Raw genomic sequence first — 20,175 nt, 5'->3', positions numbered from 1 at the left:
CATTTAGTATAGTAATGGCTGATCATGTACCCTATGTGGCCTGTATTATGTTGAGGCACTTTCTTTTTATATTCATTTTATTGAGTGCATCAAACATAAATGGATGTTGTATCTTATCAAATGCATTTTCGGCACTATTTATAGAATCATATTTTCCCCCTTTGTTTTGTTAATGTGGTGTATTACATTGACTGATTTATATAGGTTGTACCATGCTTGGGTGGTTACCATTAGTTTATAAGAGAAATATTTTCATATGCACTAGAGTCCTTTGCTGTATGAGTGCTTCTGCACTCCACCCTCCTTTGCTGCTACAGATGTTTATCCTCTCCCCTTTTGTTATTGTTGTCACAGATTATCCTTGTTTTTATTGTGACTCCTTGTCACAATAAAACTCCTTGCTGGAGTTTGACTAATAGTTTTGATTTTTTTTGTTTTGTTCTTTGTTTCTAGTTTAATAACCCCCTTGAATATTTCCTGCAGGGGGGGGGGTTCTGGTAATATATTCCCTCAGCCTCTTCATGTCTGCAAAAGTTTTTATTTCTCCTTCATATTTGAAGGATAACACTGATGGTTATAGTGTTCTTGGCTGGTAATTCCTCTCTTTCAATACTTTGAATGTTTGAGTCCACTCTCTGCTGGCTTGTAGAGTTCCTGCTGAGAAGTCTGATGATAGCCTGATGGACCTTCCTTTATATGTTATGTTCTTCTTTTCCCTAGCTGCTTGAGGATTCTTTCTTCGTTACTGATTTTTGACAATTTTATTAGGATGTGCCTTGGGATGGGTCTGTTTGGGTTGAGGTAACTCGGCGTTCTGTTTGTTTCTTGGATTCAAGGATCTAAGTCTTTCCATTGGCTTGGAAAGTTCTCATCAATTACTTCTTTGAATAGGCTCTCCATTCCCTTCTCTCTCTCTTCTTCTTCTGATATTCCCATAATTGTTATATTGCTCTTTCTGATGGAGTCAGACAATTCTTGTAGCACTCTCTCAGTTCTTTAAATTTGTGAGTCTTGCTCTTTTTCTTTCTGTAGCATTTTAACTAAAAATGTCTTTAATGTCCCTGATTCTTGCCTCTATCTGGCCTGTTTTAGTAGCTAAACTTGCTAACTCATTTTACAACTCATATATTGAAAGCTCTTCTCTGTTTGTTTTTTAAGTTTCCATCTCATTGGTGAAGTGCTAATTTTGTTCATTGATTTGTTTACTGAGCTCAGTAAGTTTCCTGTCAGTGTTTTCTTGCATCTCTGAATATTTTCAGAACTTCAGATTTAAATTCTCCATTATTTAACTTCAAGGTTTCCATGTGATAGACATTGCTTTCTGGAGATTTTTTTTATTTTCTTTCTGAACTACATCTCTGTCTTGTGTAGCTGTATTTGATTTTTTCTGCCTCCATGGAATTTGAGAGTGGTATTATTATTAACTCCAGGGCTGGTGACATCAGAGAAATAGTGCCGTAAGGAGTAATACCAATAAATCTTCCCAAAAATTCAACAAGATCTTCAACCAGAGACAGAAAAATCTATCCTTGGAGCCTCCAGCAGTTCCACACTAAACGCAAAGTACTATCAACACAACCACCCTCAGATGCCATTAAGGAAAAGGAAATCGAATATCATGGATACAAAAGACAGAGAGGTAGTGCAGATAGATGAGTAAAAATAAATGGAGAAAAAATTTAATATATTGGAAACCTTGGAGCTAAATGACGAGAATTTAAAATAGAAATCCTAAAAATATTCAAGAGATATACAAGAAAACACAGAAAGGCAATTTAGGGAGCTCAGAAAACAACTCAATGAACACAAAGAATATATTACCAAGGAAATTGAAACTATAAAAACAAACAGAGATGAAAAAATTCATGAGCTAAAAAACAAGGTAACAAGCTTAGCTAATAGAACAGGCCAGATAGAAGGTAGGATTAGTCACATAGAAGACAAGCAACTTGAGGCACAACAGAGAGAAGAAGAAAGAGACTCAAAAATTTTAAAAAATGAGAAAGCCCTACAGGAATTGTCTGACTCCATCAAAAAAAATAACATAAGAATAATAGGGCCCTGGCCGGTTGGCTCAGCGGTAGAGCGTCGGCCTAGCGTGCGGAGGACCCGGGTTCGATTCCCGGCCAGGGCACACAGGAGAAGCGCCCATTTGCTTCTCCACCCCTCCGCCGCACTTTCCTCTCTGTCTCTCTCTTCCCCTCCCGCAGCCAAGGCTCCACTGGAGCAAAGATGGCCCGGGCGCTGGGGATGGCTCTGTGGCCTCTGCCTCAGGCGCTAGAGTGGCTCTGGTCGCAACATGGCGACGCCCAGGATGGGCAGATTATCGCCCCCTGGTGGGCAGAGCGTAGCCCCTGGTGGGCGTGCCGGGTGGATCCCGGTCGGGCGCATGCGGGAGTCTGTCTGACTGTCTCTCCCCGTTTCCAGCTTCAGAAAAATACCCCCCCCCAAAAAAAGAATAATAGGTATATCAGAGGGAGAAGAGAGAGAAAATGGAATGGAGAACATATTCAAACAAATAATAGATGAGAACTTCCCAAGCCTGTGGGAAGAACTAAAGCCTCAAATTCAAGAAGCAAATAGCACTCCGAGTTTTCTTAACCCCAACAAACCTACTCCAAGGCACATCATAATGAAATTGGCACAAACCGTCGACAAAGAAAAAATTCTCAAGGCAGCCAGGGAAAAGAAGAATACAACATATAAAGGAAGGCCTATTAGATTATCATCGGATTTCTCAACAGAAACTCTACAAGCTAGAAGAGAGTGGACCCCAATATTTAAAGTCCTGAAAGAGAGGAACTTTCAGCCACGAATACTATACCCATTAAAGCTATCCTTCAAATATGAAGGAGAAATAAAAACATTCACAGATACAGAAAAGATGAGGGAATTTATCATCAGAAAACCCCCACTCCAGGAATTACTAAAGGAGGTTTTCCAACCAGATACAAAGAACAAAACAAAACAAAACCACAAGTAAAAGCTCCACCAAGAAAACAATAAAACCAAATTTAAACTGTGACAACAAAAACAAAAAAAGGGGGGGGGGGGAGAGGACGGAAATTAACAGCAAAGGACGATGGAGTACAGAAGTACTCACAAGATAGTGCATTACAATGAACAGGGTAGGAACCCTTTCATTACTTAATGGTAACCACCCTTGAAAAAACCACCACAGAAGCACATGATTTAAAAAAGATAGCAACAGCCCTGGCCGGTTGGCTCAGCGGTAGAGCGTCGGCCTGGCGTGCGGGGTACCCAGGTTCGATTCCCGGCCAGGGCACACAGGAGAAGCGCCCATTTGCTTTTCCACCCCCCCCCCTTCCTCTCTGTCTCTCTCTTCCCCTCCCGCAGCCAAGGCTTCATTGGAGCAAAGATGGCCCGGGCGCTGGGGATGGCTCCTTGGCCTCTGCCCCAGGCGCTAGAGTGGCTCTGGTTGCAGCAGAGATGCCCTGGAGGGGCAGAGCATCACCCCCTGGTGGGCTGAGCGTTGCCCCTGGTGGGCGTGCCGGGTGGATCCCGGTCGGGCGCATGCGGGAGTCTGTCTGACTGTCTCTCCCCATTTCCAGCTTCAGAAAAATACAAAAAAAAAAAAAAAAAAAAAAAAAAAAAAAAGATAGCAACAGAGGAAAAAAGTATGGAATACAACCAAACAAAAACAAAGGATAGAAAAACAAAAGAGAAGAATCAAACAAGACACAAAACTGACAGAAAGCAATGTATAAAATGGGAATAGGGAACCCACAAGTATCAATAATTACACTAAATGTAAATGGATTGAACTCACCAATAAAAAGGCACAGAGTAGCAGAATGGATTAAAAAAGAAAATCCAACTGTATGCTGCCTACAAGAAACTCATCTAAGCAACAAGGATAAAAACAAATTCAAAGTGAAAGGCTGGAAAACAATACTCCAAGCAATAACATCCAAAAAAAAGCAGGCATAGCAATACTCATATCTGATAATGCTGACTACAAGACAGCAAAAGTACTCAGAGACAAAAATGGTCATTTCATAATGATTAAGGGGATGCTGAATCAAGAAGACATAACAATTCTTAATATATATGCACCAAACCAAGGAGCACCAAAATATATAAGACAGCTACTTATTGACCTTAAAACAAAAACTGACAAAAATACAATCATACTTGGAGACCTCAATACACCGCTGACGTCTCTAGATCGGTCATTCAAACAGAGAATCAATAAAGATATATTGGCCTTAAACAAAACACTAGAGCACCTGGATATGATAGACATCTACAGGACATTTCATCCCAAAGTGACAGAGTATACATTTTTCTCCAGTGTACATGGATCATTCTCAAGAATTGACCATATGTTGGGCCACAAAAACAACATCAGCAAATTCAGAAAAATCAAAGTTGTACTAAGCATATTTTCTGATCATAAAGCCTTGAAACTAGAATTCAACTGCAAAAAAGAGGGGGAAAAACCCACAAAAATGTGGAAACTAAACAACATACTTTTAAAAAATGAATGGGTCAAAGAAGAAATAAGTGTAGAGATCAAAAGAAATATACAGACAAATGAAAATGACAATACGACATATCAGAATCTATGGGATGCAGCAAAAGCAGTAATAAGAGGGAAGTTCATATCACTTCAGGCATATATGAACAAACAAGAGAGAGCCCAAGTGAACCACTTAACTTCACACCTTAAGGAACTGGAAAAAGAAGAACAAAGACAACCCAAAACCAGCCGAAGAAAGGAGATAATAAAAATCAGAGCATAAATAAATGAAATAGAGAACAGAAAAACTATAGAAAAAATTAATAGAACAAGGAGCTGGTTCTTTGAAAAGATCAACAAAATTGACAAACCCTTGGTGAGACTTACCAAGGAAAAAAGAGAAAGGACTCATATAAACAAAATCCAAAATGAAAGAGGAGAAATCACCATGGATATCATAGATATACAAAGAATTATTGTAGAATACTATGAAATACTTTATGCCACTAAATTAAACAATCTAGAACAGCGGTTCTCAACCTGTGGGTCGTGACCCCAGCGGGGTTGCCTAAAGCCATCGGAAAATACATAATGCATATCAGGTATTTACATTCCGAATCATAACTGTAGCAAAATTACAGTTATGAAGTAGCCACCAAAATTATTTTTTGGTTTGGGGTCACCGCAACATGAGGAACTGTATTGCGGGGTCATGGCATTAGAAAGGTTGAGAACCACTGATCTAGAAGAAATGGATAAATTCCTAGAACAATACAACCTTCCTAGACTGAGTCAAGAAGAAGCAGAAAGCCTAAACAGAGCAATTAGTAAGGAAGAAATAGAAAAAACTATTAAAAACCTCCCCAAAAATAAAAGTCCAGGCCCAGACGGTTATACTAGTGAATTCTATCAAACATTCAAAGAAGACTTGGTTCCTATTCTACTCAAAGTGTTCCAAAAAATTGAAGACGAAGCAATACTCCCATACACATTTTATGAGACCAACAAACCCTCATACCGAAACTGGGCAAGGACAGCACAAAAAAAGAAAACTACAGACCAATATCTCTAATGAATCAGATGCTAAAATACTAAACAAAATACTAGCAAATCGAATACAACATATTAAAAAAATAATACATCACAATCAAGTGGGATTCATCCCAGAATCTCAAGGATGGTTCAACATACCTAAAACGGTTAACGTAATACACCATATCAACAAAACAAAGAAAAAAACCACATGATCTTATCAATAGATGCAGAAAAGGCATTCGATAAAATACAACACAAGGCCCTGGCTTGTTGGCTCAGCAGTAGAGTGTCGGCCTGGTGTGCGGGGAACCCAGGTTCGATTCCTGGCCAGGGCACATAGAAGAAGCGCCCATTTGCTTCTCCACCCCCCCTCCTTCCTCTCTGTCTCTCTCTTCCCCTCCCGCAGCCAAGGATTCATTGGAGCAAGGATGGCCTGGGCGCTGGGGTAGCTCCTTGGCCTCTGCCCCAGGTGCTAGAGTGGCTCTGGTCGCGGCAGAGCGACTCCCCGGAGGGGCAGAGCATCGCCCCCTGGTGGGCAGAGCATCGCCCCTGGTGGGCGTGCCGGGTGGATCCCGGTCGGGCGCATGCCGGAGTCTGTCTGACTGTCTCTCCCCATTTCTAGCTTCAGAAAAATACAAAAAAAAAATACAACACAATTTTATGTTTAAGACTCAACAAAATGGGTTTAAGAAGGAAAATATCTCAACATGATGAAGTCCATATATGATAAACCATCAGCTAACATCATATTAAATGGCACAAAACTGAAGGCTTTCCCCCTTAAATCAGGAACAAGACAGGGTTGTCCACTCTCTCCACTCTTATTTAATGTGGTGCTAGAGGTTCTAGCCAGAGCAATCAGACAAGACAAAGAAATAAAAGGCATCCATATCGGAAAAGAAGAAGTAAAGGTATCACTTTTTGCAGATGACATGATCCTATACATTGAAAACCCCAAAGAATCTACAAAAAGACTACTAGAAACAATAAGCTAATACAGTAAGGTCGCAGGATACAAAATTAACACAAAAGTCTATAGCGTTTCTATATGCCAACAATGAAACATTTGAGGACGAACTCAAAAAAATAATCCCCTTCACGATTGCAACAACAACAAAAAAATATGTAGGAATAAACATAACAAAGAATGTAAAGGACCTATATAATGAAAACTACAAAGCATTGTTAAGGGAAATCGAAAAAGATACAATGAGATGGAAGAATATTCCTTGTTCTTGGATAGGAAGAATAAATATAATCAAGATGGCCATATTACCCAAAGCAATAAACAAATTTAATGCAATTCCCATCAAAATTCCAATTACATTTTTTAAAGAAATGGAACAAAAAACCCTCAGATTTCTATGGAACTATAAAAAACCCCGAATAGCCAAAGCAATCCTAAAGAAAAAGAATGAAGCTGGGGGTATTACAATACCTACTTCAAACTATATTATAGAGCCACAACAATCAAAACAGCATGGTATTGGCAGAAAAATAGACACTCAGACCAATGGAACAGAATAGAAAGTCCAGAAATAAAACCACATATATATAGTCAAATAATTTTTAATAAAGGGGCCAACAACACACAATGGAGAAAAGAAAGCCTCTTCAACAAATGGTGCTGGGAAAACTGGAAAGCCACATGCAAAGGAATGAAACTTGACAAGTTTGTCCCCTTGTACTAAAATTAATTCAAAATGGATCAAAGACCTAAATATAAGACCTGAAACAATAAAGTACATAGAAGACGACATAGGTTCTAAACTCATAGACCTTGGTTTTAAAGAGCATTTTATGAATTTGACTCCAAAGGCAAGGAAAGTGAAGACAAAATAAATGAATGGGACTACATCAGACTAAGAAGTTTTTGCTCAGCAAGAGAAACTGACAACAAAATAAACAGACAGCCAACTAAATGGGAAATGATATTTTCAAACAACAGCTCAGATAATGGCCTAATATCCAAAATATACAAAGAACTCGTAAAACTCAACAACAAACAGACAATCCAATAAAAAAAAATGGGAAGAGGACATGAACAGACACTTCTCCCAGAAAGAAATGCAAATGGCCAACAGATATATGAAAAGATGCTCTTCTTCATTAGTTATTAGAGAAATGCAAATCAAAACTGCAATGAGATACCACCTCACACCTGTTAGATTAGCTATTATTAACAAGACAGGTAATAGCAAATGTTGGAGAGGCTGTGGAGAAAAAGGAACCCTCATTCACTGTTGGTGGGAATGTAAAGTAGTACAACCATTATGGAAGAAAGTATGATGGTTCCTCAAAAAACTGAAAATAGAACTACCTTATGACCCAGCAATCCCTCTACTGGGTATATACCCCCAAAACTCAGAAACATTGATACGTAAAAACACATGCAGCACAATGTTCGTTGCAGCATTGTTCACAGTGGCCAAGACATGGAAACAACCAAAAAGCCCTTCAATAGAAGACTGGATAAAGAAGATGTGGCACATATACACTATGGAATACTACTCAGCCATAAGAAATGATGACATCGGGTTATTTACAACCAAATGGTGGGATCTTGATAACATTATACGGAGTGAAATAAGTAAATCAGAAAAAACCAAGAACTGCATTATTCCATACGTAGGTGGGACATAAAAACGAGACTAAGAGACATTGACAAGAGTGTGGTGGTTACAGGGGCGGGGGGGGAGGGAGAGGGGGAGGGGGAGGGGCACAAAGAAAATTAGATAGAAGGTTGCCTGACCAGGCGGTGGCACAGTGGATAGAGCGTCGGACTGGGATGCAGAGGACCCAGGTTCAAGACCCCGAGGTCGCCAGCTTGAATGCAGGCTCATCTGGTTTGAGCAAAATTTCACCAGCTTGAGCCCAAGGTCACTGGCTCCAGCAAGGGGTTGCTCGGTCTGCTGAAGGCCCGCGGTCAAGGCACATATGAGAAAACAATCAGTAAACAACTAAGGTGTTGCAATGCGCAATGAAAAAAAACTAATGATTGATGCTTCTCATCTCTCGGTTCCTGTCTATCCCTCTCTCTGACTCACTCTCTGTCTCTGTAAAAAATAAATAAATAAATAAATAAATAAATAAATAAATAAATAAATAAAAAGTTAAAAAAAAAAAAAGAAAATTAGATAGAAGGTGACGGAGGACAATCTGACTTTGGGTGATGGGTATGCAACATAATTGATCGACAAGATAACCTGGACATGTTTTCTTTGAACATATGTACCCTGATTTATTGATGTCACCCAGGTAAAACTAATAAAAAAATAAATAAAATAATTTTGAAAAAAAAGAACTCCAGAAGAAAACAACTAAAAAAATGAAAATTAAAAATTATATATACAATGAATAATATAAGAAATTTTTAAATGACAAGTACAGAAGAAAAACTGCAAAATAATCAAAAACAAAAATCACAAACATAAATGTTAAAGAAAATGAAATTCTAAAGAAATTTTAGTTTTGAGAGCTTTTTTTTTTTCCACTGGGTTGTGCTGTATTACAAGTTTTAGCTCTGAAATTCCTGAGCTGGCCTCAGCTGGGTAATTGCTGTCACCATGATGTAGGTGGGGCCGCAGTCACGTTGGTGGGTGGACTTGTTGTGAGGACGTCATGGCTTTGCTTTTCCATCTTTGTGGCTTTAGCAATGGCAGTCCCAGGCCTCCAGGCTCTCCTCCCCACGTCTCAACAGACCAGGGGACCAGACACAGGGCACCTCTGTTCTTCCGGGGAGAGAGTGGCTCTGGAGAGCTAGCTGTGGGGTCTGTCTCTGCCACTGTCCATCCATGGAGAGGTGAGGGAGCCAGGACCTGGGAGGCTGGGGGCCGCACTTTGGTTTTCTCTGTCTCTGCTCTGAGTGCAGGCTGTGGGCAGACCATGGGTACACCGGTAATGACTTCTTGTTCTTCCACCATTTGGTTTAGAATCTCCCCCTCTCCTCCTCAGTCTCACCACTCCTCTCAGCCAAAGGAGCCCCAGTCACTCCGGGGTTTTCCTCTCTGGAACCCTTGCAGACAAACACCAGACAGTCTGGGCCTCTCCTCTCTCCACAACCAATTGTGAGTGCACTTTGTCTTCTGCTCCCTCCTCAAATCTTCCTACCTTCAGTCCATTCGGAGCACATATCTTTCAGGCATGCCTGTGAGCCCAACTGGGGTTGCTTTGCTACATTATAGCTGTTCAACTTATTGACATTTCAAGGGGACAGATCAGTAGTATCTCTCACGTGGCCATTACTCTGACCTAGATTTCTATTTCTGACATCATTCATTCTTTCCTCCATATGGTCAGTTTTATTTCCTAAGCTTGATTAGTTCACTCTTTATCTCTTTTATTGAGTTCTCAATCTCTAAAAAGATAAGCTTTCAATAAATAAATTAAATCACTTATAATAATATCCACAGTTTTATGTTATTGGTAAAATAGTATATAATATGTAGCTAAATATTTTAAAAGGTATAATACTTTTGAACATTCAGTTCCCTGTTTATAGATGCTTAACTCTAAATATGCTTAACCTGAATCTTAAGAGGACAAGATAATTGAGAAGCTTATTGTGTCATCATTTTGAGCAAAAACCAATTTATATGTCATTTTGTAAGAAAGCCAAAAGTAGTTTTGGTTCTCATAGCTAGTAAATAATGACTGTCATTTCATCTTCTGGATGACTATTACCTCATTTGTAGAGTGAAATAATAGTGTTTTCTCTACATAAGCCAGGCAAATAAACCAAATTCTAAGATAAGAGATCTATGCTTAATACTTACTGTTTACTTTTTACAAATCTTAATAAGAAACATTAATGTAAATACAATGACCATTTTAGATGCATATACTTAAAAGCTATAATTATTTTTCTTTAATTCTAGAAAGTAATTTCTTTATATAGACAAAGCACTAAATACAATAGTTCCCTGGTTTCTTTAAAGTCTCTAATCAAAAATTATTTCTAAAATGTAAGTCTTTCTTCAACATTTCATACTTTCATACTTCTCTTTTCTGCTTTTATTTTCCCCTAACAATATATTTTTTGACCTGTTCATCTTTATTATAATCTGTTCCCTTTGTCTAGACACTAGCTCCTATGAGGGCAGTCATTTTTTTTTTTAGCTCTTTAAACTTGATGACACTGTGAGTGCAGCTGTGCAGGGGCCTCTGAAGCTCAGGCTCGTTGGGTTTGTAGTGTCAGCAGCTCTGGCCCCGCTGCTGTGGAGTCTCCAGCCGAAGGGCAGCAGCTGGATTCTGGCTGACCTTTTTTTTAATTTTTTATTTTAATTTATTACGTTGACATGGTTTCAAGTGTTCCACTCAATATAATACCCTCAACCTCCTCATTGAGCTCCCCCCATAGAGGGCAGGGATTTTTATCTAACTTTGTCACTGCTGTATCCCCAGGGTCTATTAATACCTGGTACACAATGGGCAACCAGTGATACTATATAAATATTTATTAATATTCCAGTTTCAAAAATTCTAAGTAGCCAGAACAGAGGACTTTCATCATAGAACTACTGTATCTGTACACTTATTATTGTTTAACTACAAAAGTTATTGAAATTACAGAGGAAGTTACTACTTACTCAATATCTTGGTTCTTGGAGCAACATTTGGGAATTTTAGGTGGGAGCCTCGGTAGAGTCAAAACAAAAGCTTTTGTGACATGCTATGTCTCCTTCCGTGCGGACCTAGGTGACCTGGACCATGGAGAACCGAACTTGGTCTAAAGAAGGTTAAAAAAAGTACAAACCCTCTTCCTTTTGTCTTCTGAACAATTTCTCTCAGGTGCTGCATATCACATAGTCATGGAGACTGAACCACAGTGTGATGTTGGAAAGATCTCTGCAGTGATTCAGTGTCACATTCCAGATGCCACCTTGGAAAAATACACTGGAGCTAAATTATCATTTACCCTACCCAAAAAGCACATACACAGGTATAGATTCAGAGAGTTGTAGATGGATAGTTTCAGTGACCAAAAATTAGTTTTTAATTTTCCGAGCTCAGTGAATAGTACTTTGCTATGAGCCCCGTCTCCAAGTGTGCTGTCATTTGCTGGCCAGAGTCGAGAAGTTCATAGCTGAAGATTTCTCTCGCTGAACAGGGGATTGTTTCACTACTTCAAGTTTATTCAGGGCTCACTTGATGTTTTTCTTTCTGGGAATTTTGGTTTTTTTGTGGGGGAGGAGGTTTGCCACCTATTTTCTATAGCTTCCTAGTATTAATAAAGGATAGCTAATAATAAGATGTTCATAGTAAACAATTTATTTTTCTTCTTTCCCAAGTGAGAGGAGGGGAGATCGAGAGATAGACTCCCACATGCGCCCGACTGGGATCTACCCAGCAAGCCCCCGTCTGGGGCCGATGCTCTGCCCATTTGGGGCCATGCTTGCAACTGAGTTGTTTTTAGCACCTGAGGTGGAGGCTCCATGGAGCCATTCTCATCACCCAGGGCATTGTGCTCAAACCAATCAAATCATGGCTGCAGGAGGGGCGTGTGAGGGAGGGGTGGACAAGCAGATGGTTGCTTCTCCTGTGTGCCCTTACTGGGAATCAAACCTGGGACATCCACACGCCAGGTGACACTCTACCACTGAGCCAACTGGCCAGGGCTATAGTAAACACACTTTATGTATGGTAAAATCCAAGGAAATATTAAGATGGTGTATGAAGAAAGTAGCTTAAATAACAACTCTTGGAGAAAAAGTGACAAGGACATAGATGTAACAGTGAGTTTGACCTCAGTGGCTAGGCAAATTAATTCTAGAGGGGAGAGACAGGGATTGACATTCTAGCCGGGACTCCCATCCCAGCTAAGAGTGTTGGTCATCACTGACCTTCAGGAGTGCACGATTTTCATATTCTTGTCTGAAGTTATTACTGTGTAGATACTCCATAAGTGCAAGAGGGCTGCCCCGCCCGGGAAGAGAGGAAGAACTCCGAGGACATTGCTCTGCTCCCATCTGGTGCAGAGGTCCTGGTGGAATGAAGGGAACACCAGGAGTCAGGCACCCAAGATCCTAATAAATAAAGACATGAAAATAAACATCTGCACCTGCAATAGGAATAAAAAGAAGAGGAAGGGCTCCCTGGGAGCTGTTTTGATTCCGAGAGTATACCTGAACCTTCTCGAGAAGCAGGAGTGAGTAGGCTGTGGAGACAGCGGAGGGAGAACGGAGGACATGAAAGAAACCACGGCCGGATGTGTGTTCTGGGAGCACTCTTGCTGCAGAGTGAGAGGACAGGCGTTCGTTGGGTACTTTCAGCACCGTCTGGTCATTATAAATCTGGAGGGGCATCATGTCACTGAAAGAAACGTGAGAGAAGCCACTTGAATACGTTCCATCTGCCGCCCTGTGTCGTCTGAATACAAAGGACACTATCAGAAGAAAACAAGAATAATGAGCGTATCATTAAGGATAAAATACGAAATATAAGGATTCAGGTAAAGGTAATATTTTCATCCTGTATTCCCACTAAATATTTTGGACATGGAAGAGAGAAAGAGGAAGAATTTCTGAGGCACAGATGAGGATCAGCACCTTAGATGTGGATTTCTGTGCTGTGGAGAGCGGGTGGGGCTAGTCGAGCACAAAATGCAAACCATGAACCGAGGGGAAAGTAGATTAGTTCAGAATGAATTTTTCTTGCACAAAATAATTTTAAACCAATTATTCAAAAAGATTTTAAAAAGAATAAAATGTTCATAGCCCATTTATTCACAGAATACTTCACTATAGTCAGAAAAGAATAAAATGACAGAGGGTTCTTGGTTATTTCCAAAACTTTGATGGCTTAATTGTTTCCTTGTCTTGGACTGGGAACAGCTCTGAATGTTTTACACCTGCGCACTTACATAGACATGAGGAAGAGATTAGAAAAAATACTGCAACCTCAATGCCTATGTTCCAAAATATGACTAACAAAAGTGAACTTGAGATTTTTTAAACAAAGTTGTAAGTTTGTTCTTTGAGAAAACTGGTGAATTTAGTAAAACTTCAATCATATGGACCAGGAAAAAGAGAGAGAGAGAGAGAAAAGATACAAATTAAAACTGACTCTGGAAGAAATTAACTTGAAAATCTCTTTATTTATTAAAGACATTGAATTTATACTTTAAAACATTTTCATAAAACTCTGGGACTAGCTGACTTCACAGATGAGTTCTACAAAACATTTAATAAAGGAAAAATAGCAATTCTGTACAAACTGTTCTAGAAATGAGAGAAAATGGAACATTTCCCAACTTGTTTTATAAGACCAGTATTACCCTGGTACTAAAATCAAAGACATTATAAGAAAAAGATGATGATGATGATGCAATAATCCTTAATAGAGTGTATGGGTCTTGAACATAGTGGGGTAGGGATTCTATTGAGGAGATTCAAAAATAAGAAAACAATGATCTCAAAACTTGACCAGTGGTGGTGCAGTGGATAGAGCACCAACCTGGGATACTGAGAACCCAGGTTCAAAATCCCAAGGTTGCCATCGTGAGTGCAGTCTCACCTGGTTTGAGCACAGGATTGCCAGCTTGAGCACAGGATTATCCATATGATCCCGGATCGCTGACTTGAGTCCAAAGGTCACTGGCTTGAGCCCAACGTCACTGGCTTAAGCAAGGGGTCACTAACTTGGCTTGAGCCTCCGGGTCAAGGCACATATGAGGAGCAATCAATGAACAACTAAATGACACAACTACGAGTTGATGCTTCTCATCTCGCTCCTTTGCTCCCTCTCTCTCTCTCTCTCTCTCTCTCTCTCTCTCTCTCACACACACACACACACACACACACACACACACACACACACACACAATATGTAAATAGTTGTCATAGGAAGAGGGGTCAGACTGAACTGATGGATAAAAGAAGGACCAATCAAGCCAGGTGACGCTAGATGGAGATGGAGTTCAGCCTCAAACATGGAGGGAATGTAAAGATGGAGGTTCTGAGCCCACGTCTCTGAGGGTGACCCCACGTAGAGTTAGTAGTCCCGTCCCTCACTGGAAATGAGAGGTGTGTTTAAGAAGTGAATCAGTTTCTGAAGATCTTTTCAACCTAAAATAATGTAAACTTTTCCTGGTAAAACTATTCTTGGAATCCTTCATGTGCCTGCACCACAGCTCACAAACTGTCACACACGTGACCTCACTCTCTGAGTCAGTCTCCCCGGGCTCTGCCACTGCTTCCCCAACGTCGTTTTCTGTTATTTAATGATGTATACCTCCTGTACTTTGAGCACGATTTCCATTTGATGTAGCTATTACATGTGAATAAATTATAAAGTAGCTATAGTCCTTAACACTTATAAAAAATTAAATTGATAATTTTTTAGAAGAATAAAGGAATTTATACCAAATATTGTCACAGTGGGAGAAATTTGCTAAAGCAAAGGTCTCTATTTCCATTTCTTTGACAATAAGCATTGCAGTGAAGAAAAATCTACTAAACATTTCCCCATTGCTAGCCAGAAATTATTATGGAACAGAACAATATTGAATATTTGTCTAAAAACAAAACAAAAGCGCCTAGGCCCTGGCCAGTTAGCTCGATCAGTTAAGAACATCGTCCCAAAATGACAAGGTTGCAGGTTCAATCCCTGGTCAGGATACACACAGGAAACAACCAAGAATGCACGATGGAGCACAAAACAAATGAATGCTTCCCTCCTCCCACCTCCCTCCTCTCTCTGTCTCTCTAAAAATAAATCAATTAAAAAAAATTAAGCCCTGACTGAATAGCTCAGTTGGTTGGAGCATCATTCTGGAGCACAAAGGTTGCTGGTTGAATTCCCCGATCAGGACACAGACAGAAGCAGCTCGATGTTCCTGTCTCTCTCTCCCTGCCTCTCTCTCAAAAAACAAACAAAAAACCTAAAGTGAAATTGGGCCAAAAACTTGAATAGGCATTTCTCCAAAGAAGATGTACAGTTTGTGGATAAGCACATGAAGAGGTGTTCAACGTCACCACTCCCTAGAGGAAAGCAGAACAGAAAGCTGTGTTGGTAAGGATGCGGGGCAGTCGGAACCCTGTGCGTAGCTGTGGGAGTGGTTGGTAAGGGTGCGGGGCAGTCGGAACCCTGTGCGTAGCTGTGGGAATGGTTGGTAAGGGTGCGGGGCAGTCGGGACCCTGTGCGTAGCTGTGGGAATGGTTGGTAAGGGTGCGGGGCAGTCGGGACCCTGTGCGTAGCTGTGGGAATGGTTGGTAAGGGTGCGGGGCAGTCGGGACCCTGTGCGTAGCTGTGGGAATGGTTGGTAAGGGTGCGGGGCAGTCGGGACCCTGTGCGTAGCTGCGGGAATGGTTGGTAAGGGTGCGGGGCAGTCGGACCCTGTGCGTAGCTGTGGGAATGGTTGGTAAGGGTGCGGGGCAGTCGGGACCCTGTGCGTAGCTGTGGGAATGGTTGGTAAGGGTGCGGGGCAGTCGGGACCCTGTGCGTAGCTGCGGGAATGGTTGGTAAGGGTGCGGGGCAATCGGAACCCTATGCGTAGCTGTGGGAATGTCGAACCAGGTGCCTGCTGTAGGAAACAGTATGGAGATTCCTCAGAAAGTGAAACATAGAATTACTCTATGATCCAGCAATCCCACTTGTCGATTCCCAAAGTAATTGAAAGCAGAAACTCAAACAGGTATTTGCACACTAATGTTCATAGCAGCATTATTCACAAAGTCCAAAAGGTAGAAAAACAACCCAAATATTCACTGACAGAATGTATATCCATACAATGTATATCCATACGAGTGTTATTCATCTGTAAAAAGTAATAGAATTCTGAGACATGCTACAACATGGATGAATCTGGAAAGAATTATGCTCAGAGAGATAAGCCATACACAAAAGGACCAATATTGCCCTGGCCAGTTGGCTCAGTGTTAGAGCATTGGCCTGGCATGCAGGAGTCCAGGGTTCGATTCCCGGCCAGGGCACACAGGAGAAGCGCCCATCTGCTTCTCCACCCCTCCCCCTCTCCTTCCTCTCTGTCTCTCTCTTCCCCTCCCGCAGCTGAGGCTCCATTGGAGTAAAGTGGGCCCGGGTGCTGAGGATGGCTCCATGGCCTCTGCCTCAGGCACTAGAACGGCTCTGGTTGCAACAGAGCAACACCCGAGATGGGCAGAGCATCGCCCCCTGGTGGGCATGCCAGGTGGATCCCGGTTGGGTACATGCGGGAGTCTGTCTGACTGCCTCCCTGTTTCCAACCTCAGAAAAATACAAAAAAAAAAAAAAAAAGGACCAATATTGTGTGATCCTAATTTATATGAGGCACACAGGATAGGCAAATTCATAGAGAGAGAAAGTTCAGGTCACGTTGAGGGAAGAGAGGAATAGAGAATTACTGTTTAATGGGTATGCAGTTCTTGTTTGGAATTGTAAAAATTTTCTGGAAGTTCCTGGTAGTAATGGTTGCACAGCATTGTGAATATGCTCAATGCTGCTTCAACTGTATACATAAAACCATGAAAGGTGAAATTTAATGACATATATATATATAATCACGATAAAATAACTTAAAACAATAGGGAAGAAAACAATTGTGAATGAAATGAAGTACTAAATGAAGAAAAATAAGCGCTCATTTTTTTATTAAATGTATTCGAGTGACATAGTTAATAAGACCATATTGGTTTCAAGTGTACGATTGTGTGATACATCAGCTGTGTGTATTACGTTGTGTGCCCACCACCCAAAGTCAGATCTCCCATCACTGTATACTTGACTGGTTTTACCACCCCAGCCCCCTGTCCCTCTGGTCACCAGCCACACTGCTGTCCGTGTCTGTCAGTTTCTGTTTGTTTATCTTGCTTGTTCATTTCTTGCTTTTCATTTTATATCCCACGTGTGGCAGTATTTCATCCTTGGGCTGAGTAGCAGTATTTCAGTGTGTGTGTGTGAGAGAGAGAGAGAGAGAAATTGTATATACTAGAAAATAAAATGAACTAAAAAGAGAAAATGAAAGGTATCCAGATTAGTGTGAGTACTTCCCTTTTTCTTCCTCCTCTCCTGCAGGTTTGAAGCTCTGTTTGATGATATGAAGGAGAGAGAGAGAGAGCTGGGCATTGCCCGCTTTGATGTGTCGATCACCACTATGGAAGAAGTCTTCCTGAAGTGAGTAACAGTGACCTTCAAAAAAATTCAACACCTAAAGGTCTGCATAACCTCAAGGACAAACCCCACCGTATTTGCATTCAAAAAATTTAGTCGTGTATTTTTAAAATACGTTGATGTTTATGCTAGTGTGTTTCTGTACACGCGGTCGAGAGTGTAAAACACTGAGCTTCAACCTTGATCATATGCTTTTCTGTTTTTTGTTTTTTCTGGTTGAGAATTTAAAAGTGAATCAAGAGAAAGAAAGAATTCATATTGGTATCATCACAGGAAAATGTCTAGTTCTAACTTGAAATCTGTACTAGAAAGGACTTAAATTTTTGACATAACCTTGTTTCCATAACTTAGTGTTTCCTGCACTGGAAAAAGTTTAAAAGGAAACACCCAGGCAGCTGGGGCTGTCCCATGCAGAGTCAGGTGTTTAATCTGTCAAAAGTCTCACAAAATGTCCTTCTTCTGATAAGATTATGATGAAGTTACGTCTCGACTTGATTCTGTCAGCCTCGAGGATTTAAATTAATATTGTCAGTGTATCAAAGTTAACCTGAAGTGATTTATTCATAGAATTCAGTTCACAAAAGACTGAAATAAAGAGTCCACTTCATTAATTAATGATAAAAATTATGATAAGAATAATTTATAATAAGAAAGGGCCTATTGGCCATTCATTAAAGTGTTCTGTTCTCTGTCTCCAGAAAAAGTAGGTGGGGAGCAAATTATAAAAAAAGTTACTTTCTCGTCACAATTAGAGCGAGCTCCATAAAGGCAGGGACTGTGTTTGTCTTATATACTGACTTGGGGCCTCAGACAATGTCTGTCACATGATAGATACTCAAGAGTGTTCTTAGGTAAGAAAAATGAGGGAATTAATTTTCATTTAGAGCCATTATCTCTGCAATAGATACTCTGCCTGCGAATGTTATCAAAGGTTAAGATCTTGGACCATGACACCTAGCCTGTCACCTAGCCTGTCTTTCCTGGGTATTGTTTCAATGTTTGCCTTTCTTACCCTTTTTTTCCACTTTTTAATTTAATTTTATTTTTTAGTTAAATTTTTTGGAGTGACATTGGTTAATAAAATTATATAGTTTTCAAGTGTACAGTTCTATGATACATCATCTGTATATTACATTAGTAACCACCACCCACGGTGTAATCATCTTCCATCACCATGTATTTGGGTCCTTTTCCCATAGTACCCCCACCACCACCTTCCCTCTGGGAACCACCAGACTGTTGTCTGTGTCCGGGAGTTTCAGGTTTATATACCACATGTAAGTGAAATCATATGTTTCTTTCTGACGTATCTCACTTAGCATGATATTCTCAAGGTCCATCCACGTTGTCACAAATGGCAGTATTTCATATTTTCCTATGACTGAGTAGTGTTCCATTGCATATATGCACCACATCTTCTTTATCCAATCATCCATCAGTGGACACTTTGGTTGTTTCCATGTCTTGGCTACTGTGAATAATGCTGCGATAAACATGGGGGTGCATGTGTCTTTACGTAACATTTTTAAGTTTTTTTGGTAGATAATTCCGTAGAGGGATTGCTGGGTCATCTGATGATTCTATTCTTAGTTTTTTGAGGAACCACCATACTGTCTTCCATAATGGTTGTACCAGTTTACATTCTCACCAGCAGTGAATGAGAGTTTCTTTTTCTCCACAGCCTCTCCAACACTTGTTATGACCTGTCATGTTGATAATAGCCCATCTAACAGCTGTGAGGTGGTACCTCATTGTAGTTTTGATTTTTTTTTTTTGTATTTTTCTGAAGTGAGAAGCAGGGAGACAGAGAGACTCCCACACATGCCCGACCGGGATCCACCTGGCATGCCCACCAGGGGTCGATGCTCTGCCCATCTGGGGCGTTGCTCTGTTGCGGCCGGAGCCATTCTATTTGCATTTCTCTAATAGCTAGTGAAGATGAGCATCTTTTCATATCCCTGTTGGCCACTTGTATGTCCTCTTGGGAGAAGTGTCTGCTCAGGTCCCCTCCCCATGTTTTAATTGCATTATTTGTACAAATCCTGCCATTCACACCAACATGGATGGACTGCAAGGCCATTATGCTAAGTGAGATGTGGCAGACACCAAAAACGAATACTTTATAATCTCACTTACATGTGAACTCTTAATAAGTCAGACTCATTCTATCAGAAAGTAGAATTGTGGTTACCAGGGTGTAGAAGATAGAAACAGGAAATGTTAGTTAAAAGGTACAGACTTTCAGATATAAGATGATTTCAAGTTCTGGAGACATACAAGTCTCCACAAGTACAACATGATAATTATATTGAGTAATAATTGCAAGTTTGAAATTTTCTAAGAAAGTAGATCACAAGTATTTTTATTACCAAAAAGACAACTGTAACTATTTGGGATGATGGATGTGTTAATTAACTTTATTGTGATAATCATTTCACCATGTATACACATATGTAAACGTTATATTCTATACCATAAGTATGGATATATAATTTTTATTTGTCAATCATGCTTCAATAAAGCTAGATAATAAAACTAAGATAAGTAGAAAA

General features: G+C 40.3%; 1 protein-coding gene across 1 annotated transcript in view; it reads left to right on the top strand.

Annotated features, from left to right (window-relative positions):
* The window catches only part of LOC136404364 (phospholipid-transporting ATPase ABCA3-like), a 152,484-nt gene that overhangs the window by 91,580 nt on the left and 40,729 nt on the right, over nt 1–20,175 (top strand). The window contains exons 16-17 of the mRNA XM_066383682.1: nt 11,309–11,459; nt 17,528–17,626. Of these exons, the coding sequence (XP_066239779.1) occupies nt 11,309–11,459; nt 17,528–17,626 (250 nt within the window). The remainder of the gene's footprint in view (nt 1–11,308; nt 11,460–17,527; nt 17,627–20,175) is intronic.

Source organism: Saccopteryx leptura, chromosome 4, assembly GCF_036850995.1.
Source record: "Saccopteryx leptura isolate mSacLep1 chromosome 4, mSacLep1_pri_phased_curated, whole genome shotgun sequence".
In the NCBI taxonomy this organism is placed as follows: domain Eukaryota; kingdom Metazoa; phylum Chordata; class Mammalia; order Chiroptera; family Emballonuridae; genus Saccopteryx; species Saccopteryx leptura.
This window is presented reverse-complemented; position numbering and strand designations above follow the sequence as displayed.